This window comes from Halichoeres trimaculatus, unplaced genomic scaffold (assembly GCF_033239565.1).
Source record: "Halichoeres trimaculatus isolate MK-OKI-2021-1 unplaced genomic scaffold, fHalTri1.1 fHalTri1_scaffold_11, whole genome shotgun sequence".
NCBI classification, from domain to species: domain Eukaryota; kingdom Metazoa; phylum Chordata; class Actinopteri; order Labriformes; family Labridae; genus Halichoeres; species Halichoeres trimaculatus.
Window position 1 is genome coordinate 9,497,986 of NW_027437189.1, and position 25,343 is coordinate 9,523,328.

Genomic DNA, 25,343 nt, shown 5'->3' on the forward strand with positions numbered 1-25,343 from the left:
GTTGATATCCACTGGTGTTGTTTACGCCCAGAGAAAAATTCAAGGACAATACAACCAGTGTTTTTAAAAGTTGCTAGACTTTTTTTCCCCACATAAGTAGGCCTATCATTGTTTATGTATAGGACCCCGTTTACACCAGGTGGAAAAATTAATAAATTGATTAAAAAGATAAATAAGAGAAACAAGTTTTTTCAATGGCGTATTAGGTCCACTTAAAGATATTTTTAAAAATTGAATTTTTGAGAAGGTAAATGTCCAACTTTGTAACCAAATTTACAAATTGTTCATATTCTTCTAGTGACGTAATTCTGAGCTAAAATCAGTAAAATCTCCTTATAGCTAGGTCAAAGTAGGAAGTAGACCTACAACTTAATATGGTTGTGAAGTGGGTCCATGTTGCAGCAAAATGGGAAAAGAGCAGCTTGTAAACAATCTTATAATTCAAAGTTTTCTTGTAAATGTATGACTGTAAAGACTTACACATTCAAAAAAAAAAAAAAAAAAGAAAAAAAAAGAAAACACTCGAGATTGTAAATTATTTTCCCGAAAATCTATGACTACTTAATCCTAGAAATTATGAGTTTGTTTTTTTTTAACAAAAATTGAAACTAGAAAATTTTGAGTGCAATTTCCCATTTATTTATGACTTTTTATAAACTCATGTTTATATATATATATATATATATATATAATTTTTATTTATTTATTTATTTATTTATTTTTGTTTTACTATATTTCATTTTGAATCGTACAGGTTTTGTAATACGCTGTCGTATACTGCTTTTACCTGAAGGAAACGGACTTCCATATCCGTACAGACAGTAGTTCTGTTCACTTTGTGAACTGCAACCTGAGCACAACCGATGCTCCAAAACTTTTGCCACCCCGCGGGGAGGGAGGTGAACTGCAGCGGTGGCTCAAAGCCCGGATGGAGCAGCCATTGGGGAAGTGTACAGGGCTTTAACGTAACTGAGGAGGTCTCTCTCTTGCTCCCTCTCACTCTGGAATAATTAAGACAAAGTAAAAGGCGATCAAGGATAGAAACATCAAGAAACGAAACATCCACTTGGCGACATATAACGTTTACTTGAAAAGCTGTACCAGGACTTGACTCGTTTCAGGCACAGTATCCGAGACGACAGACTTGAACTGTGGAAGTTGGGATACGTGCACACAGCGGAAAATATACAGCTGAGCCTGCGCTACAACTACTAGCCTCACACGCTAAGCGGCACAACTAGCCACAAAGCTAACTGTAACTGAGCTGTGAACTTGCTTTCAAATCACGGGGCTTGAAATCCAGTCACAAGCCCAGGCTCTGTGAGAATCCAGGGACTTACTTAATGAATTATGTCTGCCACAAGCATTGACCCTCAGGTAGGAAGGCCGGTGTACCTTGACTGTAGCGCTTGAAAGCTAGCTACCTGCTAATGTTAACGATTCACTGGGCTATGGCTATTCCTCGGAAGTGCTAACTAGCCACTAATGTTGGCCGGTGCATGTAGCTAGCTAGTAAGTTAGCTACATTCCGTTAAACGGTTGAATGTTTATGATTTACATTTTGGCAAAGATGACATCTGTATTGTAGCAATCTGAACGTTGTCAGACTCATCTTTTACTGAGACCACACGTTTTTGCCTCCAACGTAGCAAGAAAAACTCTTCACCTATGGCTGAATACGATTTACCCAATGCTAATGTTTAAAGATTGAAACTGAGACTAAAGCTAACGCAAGTCATTCAGTGAACCTTAACTCTTCATTCTAGATGTCAAAATATATCACTGGTGTCTAGACTGACCGAAATGTATGCAGATGATCTTCACAAATTAAGTTTAAAGCTACATTAGCACCAGTGGCGTGTATAAAAGCCATTTTGAGTAAGCTACGTTAGCTTGCGAAGTTGTGCGTGCACTAAAATGAACGTAAACTGGTTGATTAATCATCTCCTGTTGCTCTTATTATAGTAGAAGCCAAATTGAGGAACAGGCATTTAAATTAGCTACTAGCATCCAAAGCTTTGACTGTATATTAAGGTTAGATAACTGTTATGTATTGCCTCTCTTCAGGAACTAGTCTGTTGTGTCAGTTTCTGAGCCTCACACTGGTAAATTTGGAGGCTTTTCTCAGCTTAGTCTCATGTGTGATAAATGATACAGCAAACTTAAAGTAACCATTATGTCTTCTTTTTCTCTCCCTTTCTCTTTATGACCCACAATGGAAGCAGAGATCAAAGGGACAAGCATCTAAAGGTGAGCCCTAGCATCAGAGAAAACGATATTGGGATATTATGATAGGAAATCTGTTCAGTTCTGGCCCTCATTTTACACCAGCAGAGTGATGCAGCATCACATCCATCTGCTCTTCAAAGAGTCCCAACCGATCTGTGATACACTTCACTGTCATGCAATAGATGATTTTGCAGACACATTACACAAGATGCACACAATCTCTAGAAGGGAAGAAAGATAAAGTTAGAATCTGCTTTGAATCGCCATAAGTTTGAAGTGACATTTAACACTCTGGTATGAGTAACTTGAAATATATCTAGCTGTTTTATGGTAATGTTATGAGGAAGTGTACCATAAACAAAACCAGTGGTTGGGGTCTAATGACTGAATAGGGCACTACTGAAAATATTAGAAAACATATTTTATCATAGACTACCCAGAATTCCATTGAAATTACAGTTCACCAAGGCTTCTCTGTCCACATTGGCTATTTGATGATACAAAGATGTAACTCCCGACATAGATGAGTTCACCTCCTTTTTACTTGGTGACTCAAAGTAGTCAGTAAAGTGAAAGATGATTTCTCCTGAACACAGAAGAGTGGCAGATAGGTTCCTTAAATGTGCTATTTGAAACTGGAGCAAAGTCTTGTAAGCCTGTGATGGCCCAAGAAAATATGTCTGCTTGGTTTCAGTCATAAGTACATTTTAATCATAAAGCACTGTTTTGGAACCCAGGAAACCATTACAAGTCGGACTGGTGGCACACAAGAGCAGACAGAATCAAACTGCCATTACCCATTCTTAGTTTCCCACAAATGCTAGTGTTGTCATCTGTCTTATTAAGACCTTGTAATTGTTCTTGAGGACATTCAAGTCATCTTTGATTTACTGCACTTACTGGAAGAGACTAAGTGACACCTAGGGCTTGACTCACTTTAACCTACAGGCCTGGCTGGCAGAGAGCCAAAGGCTGATTCACTTCTAGGAGAGAAGAGAGCCCTCGATTTATGTATGATCATGCCTTTGATAAATATAAGCCTTAATGGAGCACCAATATAATGGTGAGACAAACAACATCTGTATTGACAGGTGGCTATTGTGGTTAAAATAACTGCTTGGCTATATTTTCTTTCCTGCTGTTTGTGTGCAGCAACTGACAAAAATGAAATATGTTTTTCAGTTTGTACTATAAATATTTAAGCTTAGGCAATTTGAAATGCTACAAACTTTAAAGAGATATATAATTGCAGTCTTTGAAGCTTCCGAAAGAAGAACAAAGAAACATACATATTCCTTAAATGTACACTGATGCTATTTTGTTTCCTCACAGTGCAAAATGGTTCTTTACATCAGAAGGAGACTGTCCATGACAATGACTTTGAGCCATACCTCACTGGTCAATCAACTCAGGTAAAGCTGCATATCTTTATCTACAGAATTTAGTCTTTGAAATGTGTTTTTTTTCTGCACTACCTCAATTTAAGAAAAAAGTAGGAAATCTGTCAAATGTTGATAACACATATTGTGATGGTTTGCAAATCATTTCAACTCCTATCTCATTGAAACCATTGCAAAGACGACAAATGAAATTTTTAGAAGAATACTTTTCTTTTCAGAAACATGCTTCTTTCACATTGGTCAGGGAAAACAATGCACTCAAGTCATTTGGGTAATGCTAGAACAAACATCTGAAGGCACATCCACCAAGGTAGTATGTTACTTTGAAAAAAAGGTTATCAACATGACTAGGTGAAAAAAGTAAAGGCAGGAGGAAGCTCACCACTCTGTTATAGATTAGAGATCGTATGCACATCCAGCCATTGGTGGTAAAAAAGGAACTGTTTCTACTAATTGTAAAAAAATTTACATACATCAGTTAGCGCCCCAACAAAGCATTAAATTTGATTGTGTTGGACCCCACCATTAGCCCCACCACAGCAAGATTACTGCACTTATTTGGCTACTAAAAGGATGACGGATGCTGTGCTCATGTGTTATTGTTTAAGACAAACAATGCAAAGAGAATGGGTATTAAGGGATTGAAAGAATTCTTTGAAAAATAAAAAGTAGGATATGTTGTAATATACAGAAATTTTAGATTGAGGTGACAACATTTTTATCGCTGCTTGTACTGAGTACTCATCTGTTGGATAGCGTTAGACCCGTAAACTGTATAATCAATGAACGTAGTCTCCCCAACATCACCTATCAATGAAAAATGAAGCAAATCTACTATCCTGGCCATATTGGAAGTGGCAAGGGCTTTGCGTACAGCTATAGGGCATCAGTCACGTGACCTGAGCTGTGCCTCTGATTGGGCGAGCTTGCGATCTTAATATCCTCTGAACTGCCAAGTGAGGAAAAATGTTCATATTCTTAGACCAAAGGTTGCCACTTGGTTTGACCAGGAAGTTCCTGGACATATGACGTTCTGCACCTGCATTGCTTTCATGGTGCAATCAGTTAATTGGCCAATATCTAGACAGTCGTTCATGGGGCTAATGCTAGTAGGCTTAATGCCAAATTAGCCGTTCCATAATGGTTTGTTATGAATAACGGTCTCGTTTGTGTAAGGACTGGACATGCATGCGGGTCGAGGTTAGCAAATGGTTCAACAAACTTTGGACTCAAGTGTAAAGCTGCCAAAAAAAGGGGATTTCATCTTTTGCAGAATGTATGTTCATCAAAAGATTTGAAAAATTCGAAATTAGTAATTGAAGGCAGAGATGTGTACTTGTTATCTTCAAGCTGGCCATTAAAACTGAGCAAAACATACTAAAATGCTGCCATTCAGACAGTATCTTTCTCAGGGAAGACCGTGCATCCTTCAGCCAGGAAGTGCCCTTCCACATTGTGCATTATTAACAACAGTATAGCTCTGTAGTATTAGAGTCCAGGTGCTAAGCTGGTCTACCTGCAGGCCTAGCTCCTAAACCTTTGGGGTCTTATTTATCGTCTTATTTGTCGTTACATTAGCATCAAACTGTTGAGGAGCTGAAATTGTATGTCAGGCAAGAATGGGACATTTCAATGTCACAACAGTCCTCTTTATGCCCAATATTTTGCAATAATTTATTTCAGCAGTTTACACTGAGACAACTTTTTTGAAATCAGAATATTTATGACAACATCACTGTTAACAATGAGTTGTAAAAATAATAACACAGGTTATAAAGAAATGTACATATGCTCCAAAGTTAAACGTTAATACAGTTTTTAAATAAAGAATAATGTGTTATCCTTTCATCACTATTGTCAGTTAATGTTAAAACAAAGTTGGTGAAAGTAAATTTCAGTGACCTTAAAGTACCAGATCACTTCCATGTTGATTCTTTTTGATTGATGGATGTAAATCATATGAAACTGTTGATCAGTTGCTAATATATCTGCTCTGCTGACAGAACAACAGCTACCAGTCCATCACAGACCCCTACCTGTCCAGCTACTACGCCCCCTCCATTGGATTTCCGTATCCACTCAGTGAGGCTCCCTGGTCTACAGGGGGGGATCCCCCAATTCCATACCTGACCCCCTATGGACCCTTGAGTAATGGAGATCATCACTTCATGCCGGACACAGTGTTTGGCCAGCCGGGGGGCCTGGGCAGCAGCATCTACCCCCACAGGTTTAACTTTTTCCCTGAAAACCCTGCCTTCTCTGCTTGGGGCACCAGTGGCTCCCAGGGCCAGCAGACTCAGAGTTCAGCCTATGGAGGCAGCTACAGCTACCCTCCCAGCTCCCTTGGGGGCACCCTGGTGCCTGATGGTCAGACGGGTTTTCACAGTGACACCCTCAACAAAGCCCCTGGTATGAACAGCCTGGAGCAGGGGATGGTTGGTTTGAAGATAGGAGGTGATGTCACTGGTCAGGGGTCGGGAGTGAAGGCTGTGGGGTCTGTTATTGGTGGACCTGCTGTGCCACCCACAGGGAACGGAGCCACACCTATCGGAATGCCTCCACCCAAACCCACCTCCTGGGCTGCTATCGCCAGTAAGCCCGCCAAGCCGCAGCAGTTGAAAGCCAAGGTGAAACCAGGGATGCCCAATCCGGGGGGAGCCCTTCCCCCTCCACCCATCAAACACAACATGAACATTGGGACTTGGGACAAGGGCCCGGTGACGAAAGTAGCCACAGCTCCACTGCAGCAGCAACAGCTCGGTCTGCCTCATGGATTGCCACCTCAACCCCCCATGCAGCAAGGACCCATGCAGCCCCCCCCTCCTCAGTCTTTGGTGCAGCCTCAGATGCAGCCTATGGCCTTACAGCCCCAGCCCCCCCATCACCAGCACCATCAGCCACCACCTCAAGCCTACCAGAACCAAACTCAGCCCCCACAACCCCAGACCCGCTGGGTTGCCCCTCGCAACCGTAACCAAGGCTACGGGCAGGGGGGCCCTGGCCAGGACGGTAGTGGTATGATGGGTATGGTTGGTGGTGGGAGCAGTGGCCCCCAAACTTGTGGAAACCAGGGACCTGGTGTAGAGTCCCACCCAGTGCTAGACAAGCTGCGTGCCTCCCATAGCTACAACCCCAAGGACTTTGAGTGGAACCTGAAGAACGGACGTGTTTTCATCATTAAGAGCTACTCTGAGGACGATATCCATCGCTCCATCAAGTACTCCATCTGGTGTAGCACGGAGCATGGAAACAAGCGGCTGGACTCAGCCTTCCGGGCCATGAGCGGTAAGGGCCCTGTGTACCTGCTGTTCAGCGTCAACGGCAGCGGCCATTTCTGCGGCGTGGCGGAGATGCGTTCGCCTGTGGACTATGGTACCAGTGCGGGTGTTTGGGCGCAGGACAAGTGGAAGGGCAAGTTCGATGTTGACTGGTTGTTTGTTAAGGACGTGCCTAATAGCCAGCTGCGCCACATCCGCCTGGAGAACAACGACAACAAACCAGTGACCAACTCCCGCGACACCCAGGAGGTTCCTCTGGAAAAGGCCAAGCAGGTTCTCAAGATCATCGCCACCTACAAACACACCACCTCCATCTTTGATGACTTCTCCCATTACGAGAAGAGGCAGGAAGAAGAGGAGGAGGTGCGAAAGGTGGGCTTGGTCTTCTGATTGTGTGACTTTAAGTTCATCAAAAATATGTACTCTTCATGTTTTCTTGCTCATGGTTCCAAATATCTCAACCTTTTTTGTTTCCTCATGTTTGCTGCTTTTGACAGACCTTTGAACCTCCGCAAATACAGAGCCGCTCTCGATTGGATCAGGTAAAAACAAACATCATATTCTTTGTCTCATTCACTGTCCCATGAGGATTTCAGGTTTTTTTTCTGCCAGCTGTAGATGATTGATCTTGATTGTGTTGTTCTTACAGTGAAGCTGAGGTTTGAGATAGTCCTGTATTTGATCACTGCTTTAAATAGATCAGTGCAGATCTGTGTTCATCAAAACGTTCTGCAGTTTATCTATCTGTTTCATAAAGCTTGTGTATTTAATGTGATTTTTTTCTTCTCTTTTTAACAGGAGCGTCAAAACAGAAATAAACAATAGAAGACATTTATCCTTGGCTTGATCAACAGTTACACTAGGACTTTTGATTTAAGAGACAGAAGAATATGAAAATGCAACCAAGCCCTTCATTTTTTTTTCTATTTAATCCTGGTGAATTTCTGCCATTGTCGAGACTTGTGCTTTTTTTGCCCCATGTACCACCCACTTCTTGTGCAGGGATAACAAGCTGATTTAATGTATTACCCAGACGCCACCACACTCTTCAGTTCGGGGTCTTTTTTTAAAGAAATATTTTTCTTCCCGTTCCATCTCGTACTCTTCTCTCACCAGACTGGTTTCCTCTCTCCTGCTCCCCACCTCTACTTATTTCCAATCGAATCAGGGTTTGACTGCACCATGGAGAAAAATCTGCCACTTTATATTTCAGTACAATCAGGAACGGATGTGTCCTGCCCCTGTTTGTCCATTTGGGGGCAACATTGCCATGCTTCAGAGGTTTAACTGTGCCAACAGGGTTTGGAGGATCCCAAAGGCAATGTCGGACTGGGAGCTGTGCGATAATAAAACTTCACTGGTTTATCTATTTTTCATTCAGATCTACAAAATCTCTATTTTTTGGCTTACTACTGACAATTTTCATTTCAGAAACCTGTTTTCTGGAGCCTTAATGTTTTTTTTTCTAATTATTGGTGACTCAAAAGAACTGCTCAAACAGTGACACTGCTGGAGAAATCAGGGATAGTGTGAAGCCACACAGGACTCGAGACATTTCTGAGGAGGAAATGCAAAGGCCTCTGGGAAAGAAATAACAGATGTGTCCTCCACAGCCAGAACTCTCACCATTTTAAGTCAAAAATTGTACTATTGATATCCTTCACACCCCTCTGCTTTTTCGTTCTTTTTGATGTCTGTCTTGACGGGTTCTTTTGTATGTCTCATCAGGAGATTCTGCTTGTGTACGCAACCCAGTCTGAGAGAATTGTCGCATCCATCATTTTTAAATTGTTTTATAATCAAAAAAATGTAATGATGTAACTACTACATTGAATGAATTGCCGCTTTTGCTTTTTTTTGTTCCACAGAAACGGGGGGGAGGGTACACATTTTTGTCTATTCACCATCATTCTGTCTTAATCCTTGTTTATTTTTGTTTTCCTTGGATTTGGTTTCGCAAAGTCTGTCATGTTGGTCGTAATGCTAAGCTTTAACGTAGGAGCCTATATATTCATGGAGAAAGCCTAAAAATGTATAACCTAAAAATTAATGTAACTGATTTACTATCGAGTAAGAAAAAAATGAGAATGAAATGTGGTTTCTGTGTGTTTTTTGGTTGTTGTTGCAAAAATAGTTTGATATTAGACTGAAACATTGATGATTCAGTGACGTACTTTCAGGTATGTGAAGAGAAAAAAAAAGATTGGATATTAAAAACACAGTCACTCACAGGTGTGTGTGTGCCCGTGCATGACCAGATACAGTATAGAGAGTCTGCTGGGAATTTTCTCCTGTTCTCCTTCCTGCAGCGTGTGTTTTGTCCATGAGCATTTGGGCTAAGCAGGTTCTCTCTCCTTGTGACGAGTGTGAAGCTGTTTGAATATTCTGTGCAGTGTGAGGTTACCATGATGTCAAGAGTTGCTGTAAAGCTGCTAACAGACATGGCTGTCAATGTGAAGCAATGGTTTCTTTTCTTTCCTTTTTTTTCTTTTTCATTTTTGTGTTTCAATGTTACGTTCCCGAACAATTAGATCCTAATTTACATTTCTGTTTGAAACAACTCAACTGAAAGAAATTGAAAGTTGCAAATGTAGAGATATAATGAGGCCCAATCCCTTTTGTCCTTAAGCTGTTTTCAGATTATGTTATTGCCTTGTATGATTTGATTTTTCAAAACTTTACCCCGCTGAGACAGCAGAAGTACTGCACTTTGCTGAGGTCACTTAGTGAGTGATCGAATGCTTCACAATCATGTTTCCTTGTGTGTGAAGCTACATTATATCTTTTTCTGTCACAGCCGGTGTACCCCCTGTAATCCAGAGAGCAACTTCTAACAGTTTCCTTTTCTCTCCATCTCTCTTTTTTTGTTCACCTGCACTAATCAATAGCTAGGTTGATCCAAGCAATGTGTTGAAGGCCCTTCACGTGGTTGCCTTCGCTGGTGCTGCTCACTCAGACTAGTGCAGAGTCGGGAGGGTGAGGACGCCACAGAAGACGAGCTGTCTTTGCCTTAGGAAGCATGAGCTGGTTGGGCTCACAGAACAGGGCTTGATGTGCACGTTAATAACCGTCAGATGATGTATGTTGCAATAGAGCGATGTCAGGTTAGCCATCAAAGTATATGTATGTACTCTTCAAAAGAAAGGATTAATGACATGATATATTAGACATTGATTATCTTTTAGACTGCAGTTGTAGTGGGCTTAACATGTTCAGAAAAATAATCTGGGTTATTCTTTATAGAAGACATCAAGCCTTAATAAACTACCCATTCAGAAATTACTTTGTCTTGATCTCATGTATTTTCTCGTACTGAGTAAATCATGTCATCTGGTGACCTTACTCAAAGAGGAAAAAATGTGCAGGGCAGCCTTTAATCTAGCTGTGTTTTCTGTTGTATTTTTTTAACTAAAAGCAGGTATCTGTTTCTACAGGAGCCAGTGGCCTACAGCTGAATTTGAATGCTTAAATGGTAGTAAGAGATCAAGATGTCCTCTACAGACATTTCACTTTATAATATTACATATTGTCACATTTTAAAGTATTGATTTAGTCAAAATCACATTAACTAGTACAGATCTTTGTCCTGAGATACCTCGAGCACATGCTGTTCCAGTCAGATCTTTTTTCTATCCTTGACAGGAGCTCTCCGTGGTGCTGATGTCCTGATTAGGAGAAACTGCTAGTATGATGTTGAAGCCATATAGTGACCTGAAGAACGATGTAAGTAGGAAATGATGTCGGAGCCTCTTTGAGATGTAAACCTAAAGATGTTGCTGCATTTTACCTTGTGTGTTAATTTCCAAACTCTACATAATCTGTCTCCATGAGATCAGCGAGGGCAGTTTATATCTGGTCCAAATCCTTCTGAGAAAGCTTTTAAATTAACCAGCTTTCCCCTTTTTCATTTTGTATTTTAACATCAGATGTAGGTCTGAGATTATGGGTGCAAAGTCGACACAAGTGCAATGCGCATTTCTACATGAAAAAAAAATCACAAGAAAAAGCAGGAAAACTCAGTGCAACACAGGCTTTATTTTCAGTAACATTTCAAAGAATCCATCAAACACGCTGAAACAGGATGAGAACACAGTGTAAGGTTCCTCTCTAAAGACTTGGGAAATTAAAAAAAAGCTGCTTTTTTTAGTTTTTAAATCATTTTAGATAAAAGCTGAAGGCTGTTTTAAATTATTTGCATTTAAAAATATCATATTTAAACCTGCATGTCAGTGTACAAGCTAAGTTTATTTAAAATCCCTTATTTGAGGTTTGTTTGATTATAGTATTCTTCCTTTAAATCAAACGTCTTAATATTCATCGATATGTTGAAGACCTTAAGTTTGCATTTTAAATCATACATAACTTGTCAGGATTTAAGTACATTAATGATGCCTTTAATGTCTGGTTTATAAAAACAGTTTGTGGTTCACTGAATTACAAAGGCTAAGTTTGTAGTCTCGTGGCCTTCACTGAGCTCCAGTTCCAGCCATGCGTTGTCATAAAGAAGCCTGTAGGTGGCATTGAATCATTTCAATCTCTATACGTTGACTCCATCAGACTAAACACTGCAGCCGCCGTCAGTTTGTGTCCCTTTAGGCAGCCCAGCCTCTGCTGTAGGCCTGAGCTCTGACACACACACACACACACACACACACACACACACACACACACACACACACACACTGAAGGTGTGGTGGGCTGGAACTGTTGGCCTACTTCTGCTTGTGAAATAATTCATTACAGACTTATTTGAAATGAATCTGAGACAGCAGTCCAAAGAGCCTCTGGAACATTTTGTGAAAACCGTTGGACTGTCATATTTGGACAGTCACGTCATAAAAAGGCATCCACAAAAGCTCCCGTAGATGAAAAATACAGCATGAATGCACCGACAGCGGTGAATGATCCCATCATCTGACACACCTTTTGGCTTTTTTAAGGTGTAGACAGGCTGTACGGCCCTTGCATCAGAAGCTGCTTTGAACTGTTTCCAAGTTCAGTCAACAATTATATTTAAAAAATCGACAGTTTTACACGTTTATAACGGTCAGTACCTCCGTTTTTAAAATGATTGACATATTTCCTGTCAATAAACGAGGTTTTGGTTTGAAGGGATAACAATGCACCCTGAAAGGAAGCAAGCCTCCCTCCAGGTCCTTCGCTAGGAGTAGATTTAGCAAATAAAAGCATCAATTTTCATTATTCCTGGGGATATTTTTGGTTATACTTGGAGATAAGGCATTGACCTCACTTGGCGAAAGTCCAATTGTTTCCTGCGTCGTTTTGTGCGCCAGGCATTGAACAGTATTTTAGAGAAGCCAAACAAAAACAGTAATTTGAACCATCATCCAGTGGTGGGTTTGAAGCCATCATTTTGGATTCTTAAATAAATGTTTTAACAGTTTCGCAGTAACAACATTTCGTGCTGTAATTGCAAATTAAAGTACGCATTGCGCTGTCAAAGCGTTACACAGGCACACGGCATGCGTTCACATCCCTGCGCGTGCGCACCCACACACACACTCGCGCGCACACTCACACAACCATGCACAGTTGAGTGACAGTACAGCAGCCAGCTTCAGCCAGGGCCTGTTTCAGTCACATTTAGGGTCAAAGCAGTAAAATCTGAGGCACGCGACCTGATGAAACAATGAGGAGATCAAAAAATGTGAAGCATGATGCTAGGCAGATTCCTCTCTTGGCATTCACCGCGTGCCTTAATTGTATGGACATTAAATCAAGGTCCGCTGTGAACACGCAGAGTGACAACCCCTTCAAGAAAGTCTCCCTCTCACCCTGCTGATGGATGCACAATGAAGCCAAGCCAGGAGCCTCTCACCCTGACTGACTCCCACGCGCTCAAACCTCCAGCAGCTGCCGCCAAGGAGGATGCAAGACTGCATGACTGCGATTTAAGTACAGCTCCCGTTTCCGTGCGCGCGCTCGGCCGTACACGCACGAACACAATCACACACATGCACACATCTAAAGCCGATTTTGCAACAGTCATCCACACACAGTCACACGCACACGCAGACACTCAAAATCTAAAGCCGATTTATAGCCTACAGCAGCAATAACGCGCGCGGCCACATTCCTACCCTGCGCCTCTTTGGATTCCACGCATAGAAATATTGATATCACTGCGCCACAGCTCGGCTTCAAACCGAGTCAGCACAGTAGCCACAGTCAAAGGATGTAAAGCAAAAGCTCGCACCTCCAAACATTTACAATTACAAACACTTCTCTATTCTATTCCTGTGCGTCTTTACGCAGCTCCTGGCAGGTTACCCCGCACAGAATGACAGCAGAGGCAACACAAGCTCTCGCTTTGTCCTTTCTCCAAAACCCTCTCAGTTTACAGTAACAGCCTACCCAAAAGCACAAAGACAACAGTAGAAATCAGAAGAAAGCAACGATGGCAGCACGTCACACGGCTATTTGTTTGAAGTCATACATTCCACTGCGAAGTGCTGTATTCTCCATTTAACTTGGCTTGAATGCAGTTCCCCGACTCGTCCACGATCAACGCCCTCGGACAAAACGCGCGATGCTTCCTCTCTCTTCTCATGCAGCACAGAAACTACAGATGGCTACTTTACATAAGGCTACTGTATAATTGGAGGGAAGCGGTTCTCCTATGCGCCACGGAGCTCTCTAGCATATCCCTACAGCTGGTGCAGACGGAAGGCTAATTCACTCGTTTTTAGGGTGAAATCACGGCTTCTTCGTCTTCAGAAAAGGTCCCCTCTCCACCAAGAGTCAGCCGGTTCCTTTTGCTTCGTGTCTTTTTAATCTGACCCATTTCAGGCACAATCCAGCCGTGGATGCATGCCCCCCCGCCCCCCCTCTCTTGCTCGCTCTCTCTCTCCCGGGCTGTGTGATCCACTGTCTCCCGGATTAGAGCGCCCCTCTCTTCCCATCCTAGACAATTGCGAGTCTCTGCTGATTGGGCTTCGGCGCAAGAGGATTACATGGGCGCACAATGACGTCATGGCCCGGGGCCCAAACCCCCCTCCCTCTTCTCTCTTCCTCACCTCCCCCCATTAAAACCAAATCCTCATCAGCCCCAAATGTCCTTGAAACCACCGGTCTGACTTTCTGCAGCGCGTCATACATGCATACATCGGAGCAGACGTACAGTTAGCGCTTTGCTGAAAGTAGTCCTAGCCGCTTGACAGTTAGCCATGGTGTAATGAAAAACCAAAACAACACACTGTACATCCAATAGCAGCACCTTGACGGATTTTCCCCCTCCTAGCAGGTGCATGTCTTCTCACCAGAGCCACAACACAACCTTCAGGCCTGCTGTAAGAAGGTGGATAGCTTCAACAGTTAGCTTCACTGTTTGACATTTTAAGAGTCTGAAAGGCGTAAATTAAGTTCTGCACATGTCTAAAACAATTCACACGACCTTTTTGGCCTTTATATCCACATCACTACATTTTAAGATGTGATGGCAGCCAATAGGAGGGTAAATTCTGCTTCTCAAAGTGAACTCAGGTTTTTCAGATTAGCATCTTAAAACGCTTTCCTGCACGTGCCAATGTGCAGTTTTGTTCCGTATAGTTTGATGACATATCCACTCTGGACTTTCTTCCTCTAACGTTTTATATGCATCCCATAGACTGAGATAACGGTGGCTCTGCTGAGGCCTGCAGCCTGTGCTTCCACACGATGCTGCAGCGTGTAACATCAACTATTTTGCGCGAAAACTTTGGATGAAAATCAGACAGCCGTTTATAAGTGGTGCACATAGAAGATGGGTCAACAAGGCACATTTGCAGGTTGGGTATAGTTTACTCGGTTGTTTTACAGACTTCAAAGTGATTGTCAGTTTTTTTTTTAAAAAAAATAGATTAAATTAAAAAATAATAGTCCTCTTCTGAGCTTTGACTGTGGACTAAAAACGTTACAGACGTGTGGTTGTTGACCTACATCAGAAAAATGATACCCACCAGCTCTTCAAAAAGCAACCCTCTTTTTTTTTTTTTTTTTTTTTTTTGAAAACTGACAAAATATTTTAGTTTTGCTTCATGTCAAGGTTAAAATGACCACGACCTGTTTCAAGATTAATTTCAGTAAAAATTAATCTTGTTTTGACTAAAAAGTGGACCTAGACGCGTGGACCCATTTATTTATGATTTGTATTTTGTTCAGCTCGTTGACCCGCATCAAGGCCTGCAGTGTGCGCTCATTATCAAATTGTGCCATTTAACCTCATACTTTTATCTCACCACAATAGCCCTGATACCAGTAGCCTACTACAAATACACGTAGGTTTATTTTTACGTTTCAGCGGCGTTTTAATGAAGCCCTGTAGAATACACTGATTTCTGTCCCGGAAGAAAATGTCATTGGGTTTTCAAATGTTTCTCCCTCCTTCCGTAGCTTGTGTCTACCTCCCACTGTTGGCTGAACAAAGAGAAGGAGAGGAGGACCCGTCAGCACTGTTTAGGATGAAACCGCTTCTCTTTTTTCCCCTCTCCATAACTGAGGCTATACAATCGCAAATGTGCTCTTTTTTTCAAACAAATGCAATTATTAACTATTTTACCATGCGTGCCTTTGTCTCACCCCAGCCCCCGTCGCAATCTACATCTCAAAAACGAGCATCCTGCATTTACATTAACGCAGGTCAACTCACTAATGCAAGTCATCGTTAGGCTTACAGGTTCCCTGATGCCAAAAAGAGGAAAATGTAATAACCCAGCCAGCAGGAGCGGGAGCGTCCTCTGTCCACACTGCGCCTATACTGATAAATCCACGCGGGCTTGGAGTCACAATCCTTTGTTCAGCGTTTTCGATGATTCTTCCATGCACCATACTGAGGCTCCATTGCATCCCCTCTCCATTTTGTTGCAACCGCAGGCCTTCATGTGTGCAGATAACACACGCAAACGCAGCAGCGGTAACGCCTGCAACACTGAGTGTAAAACAGCCCCCGTCTCTCCTCCACATGCACGAGGAAGCAAAGAGAGATTCCGGATCGTGAATTGAATCACAGCAGCTTTTTCTCCCCACATCTCTCCCCGTGCAGAGCTGAGCGGCCTCCACATCTTAAGCTGAATGAAGGGGGAGTTGTCCCTGTGCATTACAATGACATTCAGGCCCCATTCATTCAGCCACTGTCTAACGGTCTTTGGACAGCAAATGCACCCCCATCGGGGGGTCGCAGCCCCCTCATTACACCCCCCCAATCCCAACACGCAGCCCCCCACAATAGCCCCAACAAAAGAGAGAGGAGAGCCGGCCCCAGTTGTGCGGGCTGCGGCCCCTGGACTTTTGAGGTACGCTGGGAAAATATTCCTGTGCGTTTGAATTACATTAGAGAACGTGCCGCGGTGGAGTTTCCTGCGGAGTCGTCAACAATAAGGAGTTCAAAATAAATACGTGCGGTATTTAGAAAAGCAGGTGCAGCTTTCTCCACTTATAGGTACAGATAAGGCGATGCAGCAGTGTTTATATTCTGTCCAGCAAGCCAAAAAACGCGCCACAATCGCGCAAAGTTGGCGCAAAAAGCTGCGCAAAATATGGAGACGCTGCACATAAAGAAGCAGGTTGTTGAACCACGCGTTTTCTCTTGTGTTTTTTCAGCACTCCTACCCGTTTGATACAAAATTAACCCACCCATCTGTTGTTTTTTGTAAAATCAGTCCAAATGTAAGAATGTGGAAGACAAGTGCGCATTTAAATATTGCACAATATGCAGCATTTATGATCCAAAATGCAAAAAACTTTAAGACATGGCCTCAGAAAGTACCAAGAAGAATTTAAACGACTGTTAGAAAAATACATTCTGAATCTGTTTTGTGAGAGTGATGCTGCTCTGTGCACCTGTTATGTTTTCTGAACCTGTTTGACTCCGTGCGTCATGTCTGTGCGTAAATGCAACTTTCCGAATTTATGATTCATAACTGATCACACCAGCCAACTCAAAGTCCACCACTAATGTTGCAACAGTTTGTTTTAATAATTCATAATATTATATAATATTATAGAATTTTAAAAAAACTGAGTCAAAGTGATAATAACTGCAATACACTCCTTGTAAACGGAGAAGAGGACCGTGTTGGAGACATTGCAACTTTCCCAGGGAAATCATACCGATTTCCGAAATGCTGTTGAAGGCCCGAATAGGCACAGCTGGGCTTCTGCTTATGGGCCTATTCATGAGGAGGAGAAGGAGGAGGGGAGGAGAGGTCAGCGCTGCGGCCCGCTGCAGCTCTGAACTATCAGTTCGTTCTGCAGATACACTTTTTAGATAATAACATATTCCACCTCCAACAAAACTAAGGGAGTAAATAAATCGCCTTCATTTGGTGATCAGGGTGTTCTGACGGTAATAAAAGGTTAATTTTGAATTTTAAAACTTATAGTTGCTTATTCTACTTTGATATTAATTTTTAAGGCACTGTTTTTCAATGTTTGTTTTTTATTCTTTATTATAAAACATCTTTACCTAACATGTGCTCATTTTCTTAATTTTCAGTTGTGTTCAAAACCATGAAGACGCCAATATTTCCAATAAGTGACGGGCTCGAGGAGGAAAAAAAAACACAAACATGTTGGTAAGCTATTCTTAGACACAGGAAATTTCCTCTGAAACACTGGCCAAAGTTTATCAAAGAGAAAATAAACGAACCTTCGGTGCATTTTCTCCCTAAAACCTCCCACACTTTTATACTGGCAGTGCTACTTGTTTGGAGAGGCATATAAAGAGGTGTAATTTTGCAAACATTTCTTAAGTGCAGAGAGCCAGAAGGACCCTCCAGTATTGTCCAGGGAGAGAAAGAGAAACACGTTGACAAAGGAATCCATTGTTCCCGGTGAACAATTCAAGGGGCCTAGTAAGCTGTCCTCTACGATCAGGCAGCCGGCCGCTGATTTGAATGCAAGGGGCCCCTCCAAGGAGGAATGGTAATATATGGCCAGATATCACAAATAGTCAGCCTACATTAAACTTTGCTATCAACAGCTCCTGTGCACACGTAGGCAGAGGGGTGGAGAAGTTGGATGTTGTGGAAAACTTTACTGTACTTTGGATACTTAGTGTTACACCTGCTCTCAGGACTGATTTTGTTTTTCTAGAGCTACAGTTAAGATAATGTGGTCCACGTGGGCACAGGTAAGATTGCACCCATGAAGAAATATGAAATCAAATAATATTTTTTTTAATTTTAAAATAGTTTTCCACTCATTTTTAACTGTTTTCCTAAATTAAAATGTAATTTTAAAATATAGAGGAGTTATGCTCTCGTCCTATAACTTAAACTAATAACACACCTGCTTCAAAGGAGGATATCAGCTAAAAACAGCCTATAAAAATAAGGCTTTGCTTTCTCTGATGTATAGATATGTCAGTCTTATCACAGTATTTATGGAAAACAAATTATTATTTTTTTAAAGATTAATTTAAATCAGTTTTCATTCACTATTTGAAATTATAATTATATTTCTTTTATTTAGTTTAGACATTCTTTTTTTAATTCCAGTTTTTAATTTAAATTTATTTTCTACTCATTACGGCCAGCTTTTTTTATGCACAGACATAAATTTATGAAATGCAAAAAAGCAAAGTGTTTGTGTGTTACATGGCTTCACATTGTTACAGTCTCCGTCGGGTCAATTTTGGCCACAAAGAGTAAAAAGACCCGGCGATCCCAACTGTTACCGTTCATCACTTGACCACAAGAAAAATTGATCTGACATGGTCAAGAGATGAAGAGATGAACCGTCACTTGTGTGTGTCTCAACCACGGCTTGTACACACAGACAAACACACAGAAGCACATTTTTTGAAATAATTATTTCACACGCACAATCCCCCTCGCTTGTTGGTGTTGGTGTTGATAGGTGACTGAATAACAGTTGTCCTTTGCTTTGTGGACTCCATATCAATAATGTTGAGCTACTTGAGCAGCGAGGTGAGTGTCAGTGCTAACGTGGAGGTCCTTGAATCTGTCTGATAAATGTCATGAGCTGTTTGCATTGATCTGCTTGTGACACAGACAGTAGAGAGGCATCATTATCTCCTCTTTTTCCTCCAGATTTATTATTTCAAGAGGTTTCTGAATACATGATCCCCTTTGGACTTAACCTTACCTGTTTGTTGTGTTTACATATTTAAATATGCATCTTAGAATGAGTGTTGACTGATCAATATTACCTGGAGGGTTGATTCTTGCTGTATGATTGAGCTGGAGTGATGTTACTTGCACATCTTATCATGTAAAGAGTGACACAGACTGGTGTATAAGTGGTGCTAACCTCACCTGTAAAAGTGAACGCTCACAGAGTGAGGGAAGTGTTTTATTCCTGTTATCATTAGTCTGTACATTACAGGATCTGCTCCTCAGTCATGTTCTCCAGTGTGTGCAGTCAGAGGACACTGAATAAGCAGCCTCCATAGTTATTCATTACTGTACTTCTGCAAAACAAGTCAAATTCCAATGAGTTTAACACGTTGGCAGCAAAGACTGTTTTTTCTTCTCTCTATTCCACAGAGACAGAGAGCAGAGGTGACACCACAGCTGAGGTGAGTTTTACACAAATCCTGCATGTCAGCCGTTCACATGAAAACAAAGGCGCACGTTTAACCTCCCTTCAAAGCGTTGCTCTTACTGATGCTCATTCATGCCCAGCTGATGCTGTTTTTATGAGTGCATGTGGAGGAGCACAATGACACACAAGTCCCCCTTCTTTCTCCTTCCTGGCTCCGTCACACACACATAGACACACACACACAAACCTGCAAGAAATTTCATCAAACTCATGCACAGCTTTCCTCATCCACACAGTATGACTAGACGTGGCTTTCGTCTCATGCTCGCCGCACACTGCTCCCCGACGCCATCAGTTAACCCCGCAATTAACCCGCACCTCAGCCAAACATCATTAAGGGAGGAAGAGACACAGGGAGAGGAAGATGGAGGAAGACAGTGAAGTGAAAGAAAAGTGCAAAATCTTGTCAGGCATGTGCAGAAAATTAACAAAAAGGTTTTTTATGAGAACATTTTTGTTTGTTGTGGTATAAAACTCTGACATTTTCCTCGACTGACATAAATTTTCTGCTCTGCTTGATTTACGACGTCACATACATCTTCTTTAAAAAATGAATTGGATGTGATTAAGCTGCACCAACCATATAGCTTCAACCCCATGACCTCTCCCATCCCCCATACTTCTCTGCAGATTGGGTAGGCCCCAGTCGAGAGGGTTTTTTTGGGGCGTTGGAGCATCAGGGAGGTTTTGCATACAGCTGTATGCTAGTCTCTCCTGACAGGCTGGAGTGTTTTGGAAAACCAGGGGAGTGTGACGAAAGCAACAACAATTTTATATCATTTAATAAAGTGTTTATTTGTGTAGTTTAATGTAGGTCACAGCAAGGAAAAAAATGGCTGGAGCAGAGGAAATCAGAGGGTTGCGCTTGGGTGGGGCGGTGGAAGTGAAATGCTAAAAGACAACGATGCTGACCTTTAATCATCTCTGTTGTGTTTTTAGGGGGAAAGAGCAGAGTGGAGTCCTGGAGATGAGCGTGTTTCTTTCCATCCTCGCTCATCAGAGTAACCCAGTGCAGCAATGTGAGAGGATGTGGAAAGCAGGGTAACTCATGGTTATCAAGTCTCAGTTTTACTCACCTCTTTAGTTTGCTTCAAGCACTTTTTAAAGAAATAAAACCTTCATCATGCTCCTGCCAATATTAAACATGGCTCTTTAATAAATCTCATAAACTCTATTCTGCATTTGAAAGACTTTGTATGTTTAGGGAATAATTACACAGGAGGAGATAAGGTTGATGATGCCGTGCACTGAGGTTACGGTCCAGATATTGTTTCCCTCCCTGTTGCTACCATCTGTATATTGGTACAGTGTGGGTTGCACATTGTGTCTAGTGGGCATTGTGGAGTATCTAGGGGAACTGTTTAGTCCCCCATAAGAAGATTAGAGATGATTGGTTTTATTGACCGGCCTGTGCTGCGGTTATCAGGGCCGTCTCTCGGAGCACGGGAGCCACGCTTTTGTCTCTGGCCCTCATTGTTCCACCCAGCCCAGGACCCTGCTCTGATATGAATTTGATATGACAGTAAAGTGCCAATTATGTACATACATACAAGGCCCTGCTCCCTTTCAGCTCGGGCGTGGAGTGAAAAGACAGGGAGGTGAGGAGAGATAAGGTGACAGAATATCTTGACGCTTTGGCGAGCGGGGCTCGAGGATAATTTGCTGGAAGAAACTGGAGTCTGTTATTTTCCTGATGGTTATATTGTCAATAAAACACAGCCTTTGAAACATTGATTAGTGATAAAGAGGCTATGTGGGTGTGTTTTTTTCCTACTGGCTTGCCTGTCACATCTTATCAGCATCATCTGGGATAGTCTGATGACTGTCATCAGCTGAAGGGTTACCAAAACACACAAAGTACGAATCGTACACCGCTTCCTCTGTGGATTATTTTATTTCCTTTGCAGCAAACGCTTTATTTCCTAACACTGTGTGATCACACCTGTAAATGAGGTGTAGTTGACTTAACACTCAGGATACAAGCAATGTAAATCTACAACTACTTACACTAACATGTGTGTGTGTGTTTTTACAGCTGTATTCAAGCTGTGTATTTGTGTGTGTGTGTGGAGTCAATGAAGCTAGCATTTGAAGTCAGAGTCAGAAACAGTGTGTAAGTCCATTTCTAATTCCCCTTTCTTCCTCTTTCTCCCTCTTTTATGCACTCGTCTTGGAAAAAAGGTGTTAAATCATCTAAATCATTCCCTGGCTATTATATCCAATTAATGCCTCCTCATGGTGTTTTATTGTGTTATAAACTGCTATTGCTTGTGGTTCAGTAGACAAACACAATGTGTGTCTGTGCCGCCTGCCACCGGGGCTGGCTGTGGCTGTGCTGGGGAGGGACAGAGGGGGAACTTGGCCACTGCCCACGGGGGCCCTGGCCACTCTAAATCAGTTAGTTTTGGAGGAGATCCTAGTCGGCTTTTTAAGAGGGTCCATTATAGGCTTGTTAATGCCTCAGCCGAGGGGGAAACACTACTAACTGCACTCAATTCTCTATGCACTCAGTCTCCTTTTTTCGCACAAACACACACACACACACACACCTAAGGACACCAAACTCCCATTTTCTTCTCCCTCTCGTGTGTTTCTCTTGAGATGTGTGTTGTCTCCTCCGTGCACCCAGTGTGTTTTGCGTGCACATCTCTGCTTTGGTCTCCTCTTGGTGAATTTCATGGGTTCGGCCTTCACTGAAAGCATCATGATATCACAGAGTCGACCCGTTTCTTGCATTGATCTGTGCTCTGGGTCTGAATGTGGGCTTTTGTGCATGCTTCAGTGTATATGTGTGCGTGCGTGTGTGTGTGTAAAATGTGTTAAGCAGATTGAGGGTTTCTTTGAAGATGTATTTTGGAGCCTTGAGGGGTTTTCAGGAGTTTGATATTGCATATTTAGGACAGTGTGAGGGTCTTTTGAGGGAGTATGTGTGTGTGAAATTTTAATTCACACTATAAATGTGAAGCAGCTTAGTTCATTTATCACAGAGAGGAGATACCCAGAGTGCTGTTTCCTCTCCCAGTGGGTCCTCTGTCGCAGCGGGCTCTGGAGGATCCCAACTAGCTGCGAAACCAGAGCGCGCTAAGTTCTCCTAGGAACAATTGTTTCTCACTTATGTCAGTTCTCACATCATCCACCATCCTCCAACACGTGAGCTGTAATGTCCTTTTTACTCTGTTGTGTTTCCTCGTTGCTTTTTATCAATTTCTCTGTCTCCTTTCTGCTGAAGCGCTCACCGACGCTTTTGTTCTGCTCCTGGTCGAGCTATAGGCGCCAATATTTGCCACACCTGAGGTGCAAGCTAATGTCCTCCCATTGCCGCGTTGTGAACCGTCGTCAAGGAAAAGGTGCCTCTCGGTTGCCCTGGAAACCATGCCTCCCAGCATGCTTTGTGTGAGTGACAGGAGGAAGGTGTGACAGAGTGAGAGCTTTGTGTGAATGGACATCTTGCGAGCTGGACAAGCTCAAACGCATTTTCTGTTCATCAAGTTAATTCAGCGCTCTTCATCTCTCACAGGCTGACACAACCTGAGCTGCATCAACCATCAACCAACACAGATACACACATACATACAAGTACATACTGAAAGACTTCAATTATTACACTTTATTCACAAATTCTTCTTCTAGGGAAAGAAACATGAGAATTCAACAAGCATAGCAGCAGCGTAATTGTGCTGTGAGCAGGACAAGCGGCTTCCATGATGGTTTACAGCAGTGGCAGCCTGTGTTCATCGCGCTCCCCTCTGTGCGCACTCATGCGAGAAGCTCTGAGAGTGTGTCCTCTTTGGAGGAGACATGCGTGTCCCCCATGAATACATCCAGACAACCTAAGCCGACATTCACCCTCTAATATGTACACAACTTAAGGTAGTATTGTTCTATACCTTTGTGTCCCAGTTTCTCAGTTTAAAGATATGACGTGAAATTTTGATCCAAGTGTAAAAGGTAGAATCACCTCATTTAATTTAAGGACAGTTTGCTTTGAAGTGTGTGTATCGTTTTTTTGGATAAATACATCTGTTCTTACACCTGTACAAGCAACTTCTTAAATTCAGATCTTGGTGTGTGCGTGAGTGTGTGAGTGTGTGTATATATCTATCTGTGCAGGGCTCAATCTCAGAAGCAGCCAGAGATAGTGTGGAACCAATAACTGATAAAGTATCAGTCAGCAGGCAGCGCTGTCCAGCGGTGAACCTGGAAACGGACCTCTTCCTGAACACTCTTCAGATAAGCAAAATCAGAAATAACTGACTCCGGGGAGCACCTGTCAGGTCAGACTGATATGTAGTTTAACTTTCAGGACAGTTTGAGTTTCAGCGAGCGCTGGGTTTGTGGTCTTTTTTTTTAAACTGTAGTTTATTGTCTATTTTATATTTATGTTGCTCTTGTCTGCACTCAGAAGTTATAAGTTGACAGGAAAACAGCAGCATCTGTGATCACATGTTAGACATGATGTTTGGTAAATGGGTAGTTTTCCTGCCTGTTTATGTGGGACCCTGATGAGACGTTATGAGCCAGTTAATAACTAAAGACTTAAACAAGTTGATTAAAATATTGGTCTAAAGATGATTTTTAGGATTTAGATGAAAAACAGTGTCTCTGGTTCCTTGGTCACTGTGTTTCCATGATGAAGTTCAAGCCTCCTCATTTGATAATTATTATATCAGACTGTTCATTTCCATTTACGTCACCTTAAACAAGGTGAGCAGGACTTCTGCAGTCCTTCTACAAAACTTACCTCTCTATCCTCACTCAGCTCTCCCTCTCTCTGGGCTTTGCACACTAATGATCAAGGTCAGAACCAACATTGTTATTATCTCTACTGCGATTATTATGCTTTCAAATTTTTATTTGTTCAACCTTTTTTACCAGGTTGATCCTGTTAAAATCTATTTTTCCAGTTAGACCTGGCAAAGTCAAAACATTTAGCAGGGAAAGCACAAAACAGACACTGGGAACAAACATGAAGTCAGGTGTGTAACCAGGTGAACTAAAAACAATCTGTAAAAAATCTGCTGCAAGGTCTTATTTTGGATTTCAAAATATGAGGTGACACCGGAGTTTTAAGTTACTTTGCTATAAATACCAGGCCAAGGGGAACGAATACCCTAAAGTCCTTTTCCCTAATTTCTGTTCTGGCTTTTGACTTTTCTGTGTGATTAGTTAACAGGCCAAGAGTCGCTTTCTAAATGAGGGTGAACGAATGTATGGGCTGAGATTTGTGGCACTAGAAGCTGGATCCTCTTCATGTTTGTAAAATCTCAAGTTTCAGGCATTTTTTCAAGCAAACCTGATTATTCAGCCTCTGGTCTTCGGATGTTATAAAATCCCACTATTTCAGCTCGGTCTGGTCAGTTGAGGAGGACAGCCTCAGACTGTAAAGGAGTTTTGGTGGAGTTTAGGGAATATAAGGAGTTGAACTTTAAAGTTTGTTAAATACAACATCAGAGCAAATAAATTAAATTTCAGATTGTGCTTTTAAAATTCAATCAAATTTAAATCCAGTGGCACAAATCTCAGCGCGTACCACTCATCAGAAGGGATGGGTACCGTTCACATTTGAAACGATATGGTGCTGATGCACGGTACCTGGCAATTGGTATCGGTACTCTACAGTACCAATATTTAGTATGCTTTTGTGTTTGTGTATTAAAAAACTTTTTTTAAAATAATAAAATCTCACATTTCTTCAATTTAACATATTTATTTTTCAGTATATAATCTTGAAATGCTGTGTTTATGTCCAGCATGGAAAATCTCCTACTCTTCCACTCCCTCACAGTCACAAGGATGTGTTTAAGTACCTAAACATGGTACTTTTTGATTTTACGTGAAACGGTACCAGGTACTTTTGACAGAATTTGGTGCC

General features: G+C 42.0%; 1 protein-coding gene and 1 long non-coding RNA gene across 2 annotated transcripts; both read left to right on the forward strand.

Annotated features, from left to right (window-relative positions):
• Window positions 1-857: 857 nt before the first annotated feature.
• LOC141799434 (YTH domain-containing family protein 1-like) lies at window positions 858-10,172 on the forward strand. The gene is made up of 6 exons (XM_074681678.1): window positions 858-1,377; window positions 2,226-2,250; window positions 3,562-3,641; window positions 5,633-7,279; window positions 7,405-7,449; window positions 7,706-10,172. The coding sequence occupies exons 1-6, from the start codon at window positions 1,351-1,353 to the stop codon at window positions 7,730-7,732; spliced, it is 1,851 nt and encodes a 616-aa protein (XP_074537779.1). The 5' UTR covers window positions 858-1,350; the 3' UTR covers window positions 7,733-10,172.
• A 7,220-nt stretch (window positions 10,173-17,392) lies between these two features.
• Window positions 17,393-20,509, forward strand: LOC141798700 (uncharacterized). Its single transcript, XR_012599185.1, has 3 exons — window positions 17,393-17,478; window positions 19,414-19,445; window positions 20,411-20,509. It is a non-coding gene; the product is annotated as an uncharacterized LOC141798700 (long non-coding RNA).
• The last annotated feature ends 4,834 nt before the right edge of the window (window positions 20,510-25,343 follow it).

What these genes read in the sequence shown, in the direction of transcription:
- LOC141799434 (XM_074681678.1), top strand. Translation starts at nt 1,351, where the DNA reads ATGTCTGCCACAAGCATTGACCCTCAG. An exon ending in AAAGGGACAAGCATCTAAAG is followed by an intron (nt 2,251 to 3,561) that starts GTGAGCCCTAGC and finishes GTTTCCTCACAG; the next exon opens with TGCAAAATGGTTCTTTACAT. An exon ending in TCACTGGTCAATCAACTCAG is followed by an intron (nt 3,642 to 5,632) that starts GTAAAGCTGCAT and finishes CTCTGCTGACAG; the next exon opens with AACAACAGCTACCAGTCCAT.